At 43.6% G+C, this 12,463-nt stretch overlaps 2 protein-coding genes across 3 annotated transcripts; both read right to left on the reverse strand.

The window, feature by feature from the left end:
- Nucleotides 1-2,211: 2,211 nt before the first annotated feature.
- LOC108580199 (putative fatty acyl-CoA reductase CG5065) lies at nucleotides 2,212-5,943 on the reverse strand. Of its 2 annotated transcripts, none has more exons than XM_017943903.1 (9): nucleotides 5,816-5,943; nucleotides 4,373-4,742; nucleotides 3,967-4,215; nucleotides 3,763-3,908; nucleotides 3,582-3,691; nucleotides 3,311-3,506; nucleotides 2,949-3,209; nucleotides 2,624-2,881; nucleotides 2,212-2,550 (listed from the first exon to the last, which is right to left on the reverse strand). In XM_017943903.1, the coding sequence occupies exons 2-9, from the start codon at nucleotides 4,691-4,693 to the stop codon at nucleotides 2,466-2,468; spliced, it is 1,626 nt and encodes a 541-aa protein (XP_017799392.1). In that variant the 5' UTR covers nucleotides 4,694-4,742; nucleotides 5,816-5,943; the 3' UTR covers nucleotides 2,212-2,465. The 2 variants fall into 2 exon arrangements, with proteins under 2 accessions (XP_017799392.1, XP_017799391.1); XM_017943902.1 differs by having other exon boundaries at nucleotides 5,672-5,943.
- A 1,907-nt stretch (nucleotides 5,944-7,850) lies between these two features.
- Nucleotides 7,851-11,534, reverse strand: LOC108579992 (phospholipase D3-like). The gene is made up of 11 exons (XM_017943640.1): nucleotides 11,418-11,534; nucleotides 10,970-11,212; nucleotides 10,732-10,913; nucleotides 10,278-10,626; nucleotides 10,064-10,198; nucleotides 9,547-9,738; nucleotides 9,347-9,478; nucleotides 9,064-9,203; nucleotides 8,720-8,885; nucleotides 8,492-8,633; nucleotides 7,851-8,392 (listed from the first exon to the last, which is right to left on the reverse strand). The coding sequence occupies exons 1-11, from the start codon at nucleotides 11,532-11,534 to the stop codon at nucleotides 8,196-8,198; spliced, it is 1,995 nt and encodes a 664-aa protein (XP_017799129.1). The 3' UTR covers nucleotides 7,851-8,195.
- Nucleotides 11,535-12,463: the final 929 nt, after the last annotated feature.

The raw sequence follows: 12,463 nt of genomic DNA on the forward strand, positions 1-12,463 counted from the left end.
TTTTTAATTTTTATAATTATATTTAATTTTTATTATATTTACCTTTTTTAATTCATGAATAAAAGTTAGATAAATCTATACGTACCCCTCTACTGTAACTTACGAAAGAAACCATGGCATTTGATCGGTTTCAAATGTCAGTTACACTACCGATAATTACATTAAGAAGATGAAAGAAAGATGTAAACTGGCAATAGTATAGATACAGCTGGTTCATTACGATGGGTCGTCAGCAAGCAATTGTGCCAATTCAATTTCGGTGTTGGTTTCAGATTCGGCACGTGCTACTGCATGGAAGATCGTGTATGCAAAGTAAATAATTCTTCCAAGAAGATTTAAGAGAAATATACCGATCGCTACTATTATCTTGGTGAGCATTCCAAAGGTAGCTGTCAATATGTACATGGCAATAGCAAGGCACATTTTTCCTTCTTTTATTCTTCTTTTTACATAAAAACCACTAATCGAAATTTCAATACGATCCGTTGTTTTACTTTAATCATCGTACGGTGTATCTTCTTTCTAGCAACTATACGACGCCATCGAGCTTGGCATTTTTGTCCATACTTCTTGGTAAGGAACAAAAGAGAAACGGAATCTCGAACAAAGGAACGAACGATTGGAAGATATCGTATAGCTAACGCGTTTCTTGTTTTGGTGGTGGTAGTGGTGGTGGGGATTGGCAGAATGAAATTCGTAGCGTTTGATTTTGCTCTTTTTTTTTTCGAAGCAGGACAAAAACGAGGTGATTATTTCGCAACGATGATTCACGAAAATGTGTGTATAGCAGGGGAGTTGCATACGTGGCATTTTCTAAGGAATGTGCTTTAAACGAAAAAATGTAGTCCTCCAGCCAAGGAGGAAGGGAGGAAGGGTGGGCAGTTGATAAATGTTGAAACATTAGGTAGTACAAGGGAGAAACAGGTGGAGTATTTGGTTAGTAGCGGCACTGTTAATAGTAACAAATGCTGTATATATTAGGGAATAAGTAAGCCAGACGATAAGGAGAAAGATGGTGTATTTGATGAATCGGTGAAGCATAGTGTGTATCTGAAATGATAAATATCATAAGGCGTTAATAAAGTGAAGGTTGAAAATATGTTTGCGATATACTTATGCATGTACTTACATATGTACATAGATTAGCGAGGAAATAAGGAGAAATGTTGTTACCTGGCCATTCGTAATTTTGCGCGATGTATCGTACTTAGATGGTCTTTAAGAATGTACACTCTCAGTCCACGTATTAACGATTGTAAATAACGATTGATCTTCCGGGCAAAGAGTATCCGAAAGGTACTTGGTATCGGTGTAGGAAAATTTGTGCAGTTTTTTGTAGATTTTCAATCTCCTGTAGGAAAAATTGTCCGGTTTGGGTAATTTTATCGGGTGAAAAAGGAAGGAGCGGGAATATAACTAGTGTTACCTGAAGCGTTTCATTGCGACTGCAGAAGCGGTATCAATTGGCCGGAATCAATCGATACCGTCGGTACACGTTATCCACCCAACCAGCTATCGGTTCTTTGTACCGGTCCAGTTGTTTGTTACGGTGAGTCTACTCACCGTCTGGATCTAAGAAAGTAAGATGGAAAAAACGCGCAACGCACTGGCGAATGTGGAAAAGAAGAGGGAGATGTTGGAGATGGAGAGTCAATGGACGATTGATTCGACGAAGACACGTCTCGGGAGCAAAGGATGGTTAGGGAAGGTATTTCCTACGAGAATAGTCGTTTATCGGAAACAAAATTTAAGCGCGAAACGAAGCGAAATGTTACGAGTGGAAATATAAATCGATTCGATTCGTTCTTTCTATAAGAAGAAGAAGAAGAAGAAGAAGAAGAAGAAGAAGAAGAAGAAGAAGAAGAAGAAGAAGAAGAAGAAGAAGAAGAAGAAGAAGAGGAGGAGGAAGAAAAAGAAGATTTCTTTATTACAAACGGAAATGTATAGTACAAAGAACAACAAGTTTTGTACACGTATATAATACATAGTTGAAATTGGACATTGTTTGCGCCAGTAGAAAATCGTCCTATAAGATTCGTTAGAGAGAAAGGAAGAGGGGAAAAAAAGTAGTAAGAGAAATGGAAGCGTCGTCGTATTTCTGAGATCTCGTGTAGAAAGTGTTTTCCCCTTGACGCGATTTCCTCACAGGCTGATCCTTGCTCCCCCTCCCTTCTTTCGCTTCCTTTGCTTCTTTCCGTATCTTTTCATCTGTTTCCCCTTTTTCTCTTTTATCGTTCCGAGCAGTTGAGAAGGTGAAGAGAGAATAAAGTAGTCGCGAAAGATGAAAACGTGACCTCATCGATGAACTCGGGCGAGCAGCGGCAGCGGCGTGTTCGATTCGGAGCCGAGTCCCGACCGACACGTAAATATATACATACATACATACATATACCCGCGTTACGTATTTAAGAGTGCGTTGAAGAAGGTACCGAAGAGTGTAGAATTACGAAAGAGGTAAGTGGTAGTTATATAGTGTAGTAGATAGTCCAACATATTCGCAATATCCCATAAGCGAGAATTAACTTCAACGCTTGATGCATCCAGTACAATCTGTAGAAGAAGGATCCGGTACAATTGTAGATAGATAAATATAAAAATATCGGACAGAACTTGTCCAACTTACCTCTGCCATCTAGCGCGTGCTTCTGGGAGAGTGTCTAGGGGATCTTTTATCAAATAGACGCGAATCCCTTGTACGTAGGTTCGAAAAAAGCGATCCCACTGAATCTGTGTGATGTCGCAGAAAAAATTGTCACGATCCTCTGGCGTCAGATTGCTCAATACTGCCTTAAAATTGTCGTTGGAGAACGTCCAGTCCCTCGTAGTGAAATAGTCGAGAACATCCATAAACTTGTGTATCTTTTTGTAGATCTTTAACATCCTTTGGGAAAGAATCGCTCGTATCGAGTTGAGGAAGGAAGAGAGAAAGGAACAGAGAGATTACCTACCTCGGTTGCTTTCCTGTACAAAGCATGGCGGCGTCGATCAAGATAGCCGGTAGTAAGTGGAATAAGTAGACGTAGAAAATGTGTATTATCTTGTGTTTGTGCTGCTCAAAAGTGTAGTACCATAGAGCTCTGCGGGTGGGAAATTCGAGTCCGTACAGTTCTGATAAACTTCTCAGCTGTGTGTACGTTAAAGGATTGTCCTTCGAGACGTAATTATAAATCGTTACTTTGTCGTTTTTCTCTTCTTCGATGTTTGCAGATCTGCAGAGAGAGAGAGAGAGAGAGAGAGAGAGAGAGAGAGGGGATGGGATTTTCTTCGTACATTGTCGGACTTTGTATTTCAAAGGATTTTCGTATGTTACTTTTGACGAGTTCCTACGTCCCAGGCGCAGGCTATTAGAGCATTTGCCGTTAAATCTCCAGGAACGACGCTGACCTCCTTGGATCCGTCGCAATGAATCGTCCGCAATATCCCAGTACCAGCGCCAGCCGCAACACCGGTTGGCCCGTACATATTATCTATCCACCCTCTAAGCGGTTCCTGGTAGGTTGATATCACTAAAAATTGTTCGCAAGCGTGATTTCGATTTGCGAAACGAGCAAGGAAGGAGAAAATAGGCGATAAGAATTAACCTATGCTAGGGCGAAATATTCCAACGGGTAGATCGCCGGCCTCTCTCACAATGATGCTTTCGGCCACCGCTTTTGTGTACGTGTACGTGTTGGGCCAATCACCTAGTAATCTGCGATACGTACATATAGCAATCGAGTTATTATCTCGAAGAGAAAGGTACGGGATAAAAAAAGGGCTCACCGCGGTGTAATTTGGTCGATCAATTCCTCGTCTATAGAGTCAACGATGGCTAGCAACTTGTCCGCTTCTATCGGTGGATCGTAAATCCTTTCTTCGATATGGTGATGCGGACAATAGGCGTAAGCCGTAGACACGTGGACGAACGACTGAAAAAGCGATTCGGGTTAGCGTTTCCCGACAGCAGAAACGTAGCGGTAGGCTTACCTTCAAACAGGACATTTCTTTGCAAAGTTCTAACGCATCTTTGGGAGCGCGAACATTGATGGGAACTGCGTGTTTCAAACTCTCGTCAAATCTAACCGTAGCTGCGACGTGAAAAACTATCGAGACTTCTCGCGTGATCCTTTCTCTGTCTGCGGCAGACATCCCGAAACGCGGTTCACAACAGTCTCCGAATATAGGGACGATCTGATGGCGAAATTTTGGGTGCTTCTCTTTCAACATGCCGAACACCTAAGTGAGAAAGAACGTGTTTTAGGAGCGCGAGTGCTGATCGAGGGAAAGCGAGCGATCGCTGGCGGTGGTAGTGCCGGAAGGAGAAATAGAACGGCGGGAAACCGCGCGCGCCTGCTCTCGGTGAAAAGGAACTCTCGAAGGGAAAAGTTGTTACCGGATCGTCGAACAGTTCCTCGATACGTTGATGCATGTCTTTTCCTTTCTTAGGCCGCACCAACAGGTAGATGAACGAGATCCCAGGACATTCTCGGAGGAGCTTCTCTATCAAGAGTTTGCCGACGAACCCGGTACCACCTGTTATGAAGATGCTTTGCTCGTTGAAAAAGTTTTTAATCGGGCTGAGATGCGTCTGTTGCACCACTCTCGAAATGCAATCGTCGTCTCGAAGCAAACGTTCCGTCGGATGCTCGTTGTAATTCCAATTGTTGTCCGATTTCGCCTGATTTTCGACCATCTCCAGCAAATCCTCCACCATCGCGTTCACAATGTGGTCGCGTGTCGTCGCGTGTCGGAGAAGGTAACAGCTGAGGAGAGAGAAGCAAAACGGAGTAAAGAAGGTGTTACCTTAACCACACGCGTTCAATCGCGTTCAATCGCGTTCAATCGCGTTCATACGTAGATAGAAAGACCGTCGTGGAGTGAAAGTTGATCGTGAACTTGGTCGCGCGGTGTCTATCCCGTGTTCCAAATCGGGGGACTATGTATTGTATCATACTTACTGCGCGCGACGGATCGATCGAAATGCTTACAATGCTCGATGATACTCGACACTCGATACTCTACGATCTTCCCTGTACATATACCGAGTCTTTTCCTGTATTCGCTTTTTTACGTGCTTTCACAGCCGGTAGCGTAGACCGTTCGGCGTAGAAACGGTTCGGTTCGGTATAAGATATATCGAAAGCGCGATGTAACGGTACGGATGCTGCGCGAGCATGCGTAACGGTATCTCGTCATCTTCCGTTAAATATTCTTTCGGTTCGGCAGGAATAATTGCCAAATCCCTGCCTCTTTTCGAGAGAAAAGGAAGAAAAGATCAGGGGGAGTACGGTTGTTACATGCCGCGTTACGTTCTTTCGAATTTCAACTCGCGTACCGTCGCGACGAACTCGCGCGGTGAATGTCCGCGGAAGAAAGTATGTATCCCCCGATATCGACTCGACTCCGACGCAGATCGATTGATTTAAAAAAAGTATCGTATCTCACCCCGTGTCATTCTCATCCCCGATTATATTTCCCGGTTCAAGAGAACACATATATGTATATTCTTTGTAACTGTGAACAAAAGTATGTATGTATATGAAAGTTATTCGTCCAACGCTCCTATCCAATTTCATACCTTGTTCTACTTAAAACACGCCTACTTAAAATACCACTATCACTCGTCCGAACGCGACGTAAACCGATTTGTCTGTGGAGTGTTGAACGACGATCCTCGCACAATTTCACTGACCTTATCCGATGTTCCGTGAAATCAACGTCTGCACGATACTCTTGAGAAACGTTCGAGAAACCGGCAATCGAGAAAGAGTATCGTTGTTCGAACTAGCGAGTAGTAAGCGAACCGAACCGATGAACGCACAAACGCTAGGTATACCTTGGAAACTTTCTCCTCGCGCGAATCTACCGATTCTCCTCTTATGCCACCGCGAGTCTTTTGCAAGCGATACGCCTGAGAATTGTCACTCGTGCGGTCTTCACTCTTGCTTTTCCTTTCTTCTCCTTCTACTTTGCTTCTTCCCCTGCCCCTTCTTTTTTCCCTTTGACGCTCCTTCCCCTTCCTGTACCGTTAAATCGCGTCCGATACTCTCAGTCCACCTAACCTCTTCACCGTCACGCTCTTACGTCTCTCCTTGTCTTCTCGCCTTTTTTTTATCATGTCACTTCATCACCTATGGAAACTATTCGTCGAGATTACAATTTGCAAAGTTCACTCGAAACTGGCCGCGTATCAACCGCATTCCATTCACGGTGTTTCATCGGAGGGTAGTTTGTTTAGACGGATAATGGAAAACGCAATACCGAAAAACAAATCCCAATATGTACTGTAGTACCTACATAAGTACATACAATATGCCTACTGTATTCGATGCGAGAAGGAAACCGTTTGTCGTATCAGTTACGATCGACCGATTTCTAGTACTACCGCCAACAAGGATTCCTATAGATCCGAACGCCACGATCGTGTACTCCTTCCCTCGCGCTACTTCTCAATTCGCTGGTCATGTATCGTTTAGACTTTGGCAATTTTTCACGTGTGTACACGCGTTATGTTCGAATAAGGGGGTGGTAAGGTTTAGAAAATAAGGCTTGCTACGTTTTTTAAATGTTTTATCAAATTTTATTTCAACGAAACAATTGTCGTTGTTTTACGCCACGCTCTCATCTACGAATTCTTTCGAATTTTCCTCGTTACGTTATTCGCGAAATACACGTACACGGTACATATAGAGTACCTATAGAGTATAGAGACGGAGCCTACGGTGAACGGCGAATCGCGTCATGATTTCCTTACGCTTACGAATTATGTAGTCGTAATTGTCAGCATTTTTTCTGGTATGTGGCATACAAACAGAGAGAACTTCCACTGGATACTCTACGTCGTAGGATAATGGTTGCGCATGTACGTAATCCAGTTCTGTACAAAAATGTGTGGAATGTGGAAGTACATAGACGGAAAATATATCTATCCGTGGTGGGAAGAACATTAAAATACGGACGAACGTGTTACGTCACGAATACGAAGGCAAAATTCGATGGACAGGTTAAAAGAAACGAAGGGGGTTGGGGGGGGGGGGATGGGGGGAAAAAAGGAAAGACACAACACGAAGACGAATAGCCGCGACTCATCGTCGGATGCTGGAACACGTATGCGCGCGTGTTCGTGTAGGTGCGCGCGCTGGAAGCGAAACCCGTTTCGCAATAGTCAAACATATTAGCCTGATTAACGCTATGCAACGAATTATCCGTACGGAAACCAATATGTTCTTGGAGCATGTGGTTTCGTTTCGTAGTAATTCGAACGTAGCTGTGAAATAACCACGCTGTTTTGCCATTTGCCACTGTAGGTGTACGGGCTTGCTCAGATGGACTCGTTTCTGCTTACACACGAGCACGGACATCCTTCGAACGTTCCACGTTTCAACAAACTGTTTTCCGCAAGATATCGCAAAAAAAGTTACGGAACGTGTAATGTTATTGATGCATGTCGTTTTAATCCTGACATACCATAAATGTCACGGGTTCGTGCAGTTGTTTTTTTATCGTAATCACACCACTACAGAAAAACGCTATGAAGCGTCATAGACGCGATAATTGCTGCAACCTTTAGCGTCCTTTTTGAAAACCAGATATGAACGGATGAACGGACGACCACGGCGATACATCTAATCGAAAACATTCGCAAGGACACTTGAAGCAAGGCACACGAACAATCGTTATATAATATTATTCCTGTAAGTTTAAGATTTAAGGCATGCACCTCTCTCGTGATCAGTGCGCGCGCGCGCACGCGTGCGTTTGCCCACGTGCGAGTAGGCTCCAGCGCTTGCCGTCAGCACCACGATGACCGGAGGAGGTGAGGCAGAGAGAGAGGGAGAGAGAGTAGAGGACACGTGCACACAGTCGGCGAGGAAGTGAGGGAGAGAGTCCGTAAAAGTAGTAACGCTAAAACGGACGGGAAGGAAGAGTGGACGAAGGAAGTGCGTTTGCGTGTTCGTGTATATCTAGCGTATACGGAACAAATAAAACGTCAGCTTCATAATCAATGTTTGCCGAGTACGAACAATCATAAGTAAGTATACGCGTTTCGTAGAAAAAGAAATGAAAAAAAGAACTTCATGTTTGTAAATGACGGGAGACGTGACACATTGAAGAGGTTGGTTGGTCCGTCTTGTTGGAGGGACCGCTGTAAATTATACTATTTTCATATCCCTCGGTGGACGCGCGCATATCCGTTGATGGAATCGTTGACGTAGTCACACCAATATGTTGCGTGACGATCGCAAATAGTAGTCGTCTTGGATGCTGTTTGTCGGTTGTTCCACGACTGGCAAACTTCCGTTTAAAGTGTAAGAATATTCAGAGTACCAGTCCCGATCAAAGATGTCCTTCAATTGTTGCCTCAGGTTGTCCGAAGTTTCATCTCCCGTTGTTTCGAATACCGTACCGATACCTAACAAACCAATGCACGGAAATTTAGTTTCACTTGATCGCATCCCCGTAAAAGTGTGAATTTGCAAGAAGGAAGCAAAGGAACGAGAGAGATAATTGCCTGCGGTATTTATAAAATAATCGCCGGACCAGTTGCTCGTTCCTATATACGCGGCTGTATCGGTCACCATATATTTGTTGTGATTCACCCTCGAGAACGGTATTTTCTCGAAATGCGAATCGGTAGGAACTACGAATCTCCTCTGAAAATTCAGAAACATCCTCTAGTTATCTATCTGTATATACACGTGTACATCTATACATACACGTGTACTTAAGTAACACTTACCACCTCGATTTTCACGCCTGCGTAACTATCGGTCAATTCCACGAGCGATCTCAGGAAGGAATTCTCCGACTTGCGAGAATGTTTCCACCAGGAGATCAACAGCCGTACGTGTATTTTACGTTCTATGGCTGCGGTTCTCAAAGCGTCGTCTATTATCGGCCAATACCTAAATTTCACCGTTGCATCGATACACGAGTGTGTGTGCGTGTGTGTGTGTGCGCGCGCGCGGAGGCGTGCGTGCGTGCGTGTGGAATAATTTGAACCCGCGCACGGGCGAATTAAAGAAGCGGAAAGGAACGCACGTCGTTCGAACGAATGCTGGAGAATGTGAAATGGATACGTACTTGATTTTAGCTGTGTATATCGTCAAAGGGAAATAGTCCATTACCGCGACGTAAATGAATTTCTCAGCTTTTTCGATACAATGGAGGATAGCATTGACGTCGTTGGTTCGACCGTTTGGTGAAAATGCCGGGGGTGAACTCTGAAATACACGCATTCTTGTTTCCCTTTCGTTTCTCCCTTCCCTGCCAAACTTTACTATTCTCTACGAGATATATATACGTTCTCGAATACGTTGAAACGCTTGTTTCGTCTGAAACTCTTGGTTATCATCGTCACACTTACCGCCACGAATGTCTTATACCTATTGTCCATAAATGTAAAGTTCATAGGATTTTTTAGATTGATCTTTGTACCGAGAGAGTCCGGCCAAACAGCTGGTATTTTACCGCCTTCTCCGCCTACTGTCCAGTACACCTACGAAACGTGAGAGAATACGCGTCGAGTTTCTACGTGTGTGAGTTCCGAGTATGTTTTCGACTTACGTCGAAAATTTTTGCGTAATCGTTTGCCAGACAACTGCAGTTCAGACCGACTAATCCAAGCTCTTTCACCTGCGACAGCGATCGCCAATCCATGTTCGCGGAACCAACGTATACGTGCGTTCTGTCGACCAGCCATAATTTCGTGTGTAGCACTCCTCCTCCGAGCAATCCCGCGAAGTTTAAACTCTTCACCTGCTCGAATTTTAATCAACGTTCTCTTAGATGATTCGTTTTTATCACTCGAGTATCGCTCGAGTTGCTTAATTAGTTTGTCAAGTATTATCACGATACCGGTGCACAGTGTACAACCTTTTAGATCCACCACTACATGCAATGTCTCATCTCTTTTCAACCTTTTCATCTTTTTTTTTTCTTAATATTTCTTTGCTTATTCCTTTAATTTCCTTCCTGCGTAAACGTGCATTTTTCTGTTGTTGTTGCTGTTGTTGTTGTTGTTGTTGTTGTTGTGCTTGTAAGCGTTATCGTTGGTGTTATCGTTACTGATTAAGCGTATTACCTTAGCGTTTGCCTTTTTCGTCAAGACTTCTGTATCGATGTTCGGGCTAACTTGCGACGGCATGTTTTGCGCTATTTTCAACAGAATATTCCGATCCCTGCCTGCTTGAAGAAGCAAGCGGAAAACCTCCTCTCCCTGAAACCAATCGAATCGAATCAAATTGAAATGCTTGAGCTTGTCCTGTGACACAGACACGGTTCGTCGTTCTATTCACCTGTTTCGCGGTATCATCCGGATATACATCCTCTCTCCTCATAGTCCAGTAAAGCGACGCTATTTCGATTTTCTCTCGAGCCAATGAGATCAATTTAATCCAAGAATCGTACGTGTTGTCGAGTAAGAAGCTATCATTGGCGTAATTCATGCCGACTGGCAGACTTTCCACGAACGACAAACTGCAACCGTCCATGCAATTCGAATCAAAGCCAAAGCTGGTGTCGTTGAACGCGTATTTGTCCGCTGCATGATCCAGCAACGGCAGTAATACAACCAGCACTATCAAAATCAATATGACCGTGATCGGGATGCAACTTGGTCTACACCATCCTTGCGCACCACCCCATCTGATCCCGTCACAACGTTTAAGTTTTACAGTTAGCCATGATCGATGAACAACTTGATTGAACGTTACGATGGAAATTTCTAGATTTTAAGAGAGAGAGACTAACTTGCCGTTCGTCATTGGATCGTCCGCATCGTTTCTCAGCATAAAACCGGAATGATCCCATAATTCGAAATCGTCGTCGGGTACGGTGGTGGTGTTATTAGCATTCGATCCACTACCAGCAGGACCACCAACGCCGGAATACTTGGACGGATTCAGTTCTAATCGCGCGTTCTCAGAGACTGTCTGTAACGAGATGATTATAAGACCGTACAGCGATGAAACAGTAGGTAGGTACTTACGGATAATTTGTGCTTAACGAGAGGCGTTCTGCTCTTGCGGTGCGGCAATAGAACGACCACATCTTGATCTTTGCCTCGCTCTTTCATATATTTCGTATAGGAGCGGACCGTGGAAGTTGTTCCTTTGCTTGCGGAACATGTTGCCGGGTTTATCGAATCCTCGTCGTTGCCGGAACATTTCGAGTATGCGATATTCTTTACGTTGTTGTTCCCACCGTAAGACACGTTGTGCGTATTGTTCACCTTTCGGATCAAATTTCGTACGATCAGTAAAATTCCAAATGTTTCCTTCGCATGCGGTTTCTTCCTTATCGATTTTAACTTGAACCATAAAACTACTACCAACATTACACCTATCGCAGCTTATTATTTAGATTTTATCGTTCGAATTAGTAGAGAGATGAAAGTAGCGAAACGCGTTCCAGTTGTGTACACGTTGTCAACTTACTTGTATCAAAATATGACAAGCTTGAGATGCAATTTGAAAGAGACCATCTTGTAAGTTGCGCCCGGCATGTTCGCTACTTTCCGAACGATTGCTCCCCTTCCAAGTGAAGAAAGACATTTCGATGCATTTACTAAAAATGAACAATTACATCTTATAGAGGAGTTATAATACTCTTAGCTATTAGAGTCAAGGGTACACGTTAAGTAGATCGTAGACAATGCTGATCGCACTTTTACCGCGCGCTTCAGTTTCGTCCATGAAACTCGTCGACCATCTTTTTCAAGGAGCGACGACCTCCATTCCAAACTTCAAATCTCCAAGCTACTTTTCGAAAAATAGCCCCGCCTATATAAGACCGTATCTAAAGTTTCTCTGGTCTGTGTACCTAAATAATACGCGTGAACAGTCGAATCGAAATTTCGTAAAGAGATATACATATACATATACATACATATGTATATAGACCGTGGAGACGAAGAAATTCTTGTGTAACGTTTCATAAGGAGATTCGTGCAAATTCACGGTAGTAATCTGTCGCGTCCGCCCGTTCCTCCGTTCGTCGACCTACCTATCCGAGTGTATTTAGCGAGGTGACTAGCGTCGATCGAAAAGTTGTTTGCTTCCCGACTTCGGACTTGCGCCCAAGAGCTTTCTGCGACCTACATAGATTTCTCAACTTTCGAAACGGTACTTTTCCGTATTGCCACTGTTTCTTTACGTCTCTTTCAATGTTCCTCCAAACTGGTTCGTGTTCAACCGATGAATTTGTCGCATCTAGAATACAGCATTGTTCTTGTTACGTTCCGCTACTATTATCTCAGATAAAGTGTTCTATATGTAGAAACCATTTATGTACTCTTCTCTTTTCCCTACTGCATTTTTCTACCACTCTCCGTTGCCGTTGCCGTTGCCTGCTCGAAAAAACGGAAGAAACGTGGAAACGGACCAAGAAACAAGGAAGGAGTAACCCGAGTAACATACACGCATCAATTGCACAATAGCGTTACGTTTATTGTACGTACATTCTCTGAACTGGATTTTAATAA

This window comes from Habropoda laboriosa, unplaced genomic scaffold (genome assembly GCF_001263275.1).
Source record: "Habropoda laboriosa isolate 0110345459 unplaced genomic scaffold, ASM126327v1 scaffold2, whole genome shotgun sequence".
Lineage (NCBI taxonomy): Eukaryota > Metazoa > Arthropoda > Insecta > Hymenoptera > Apidae > Habropoda > Habropoda laboriosa.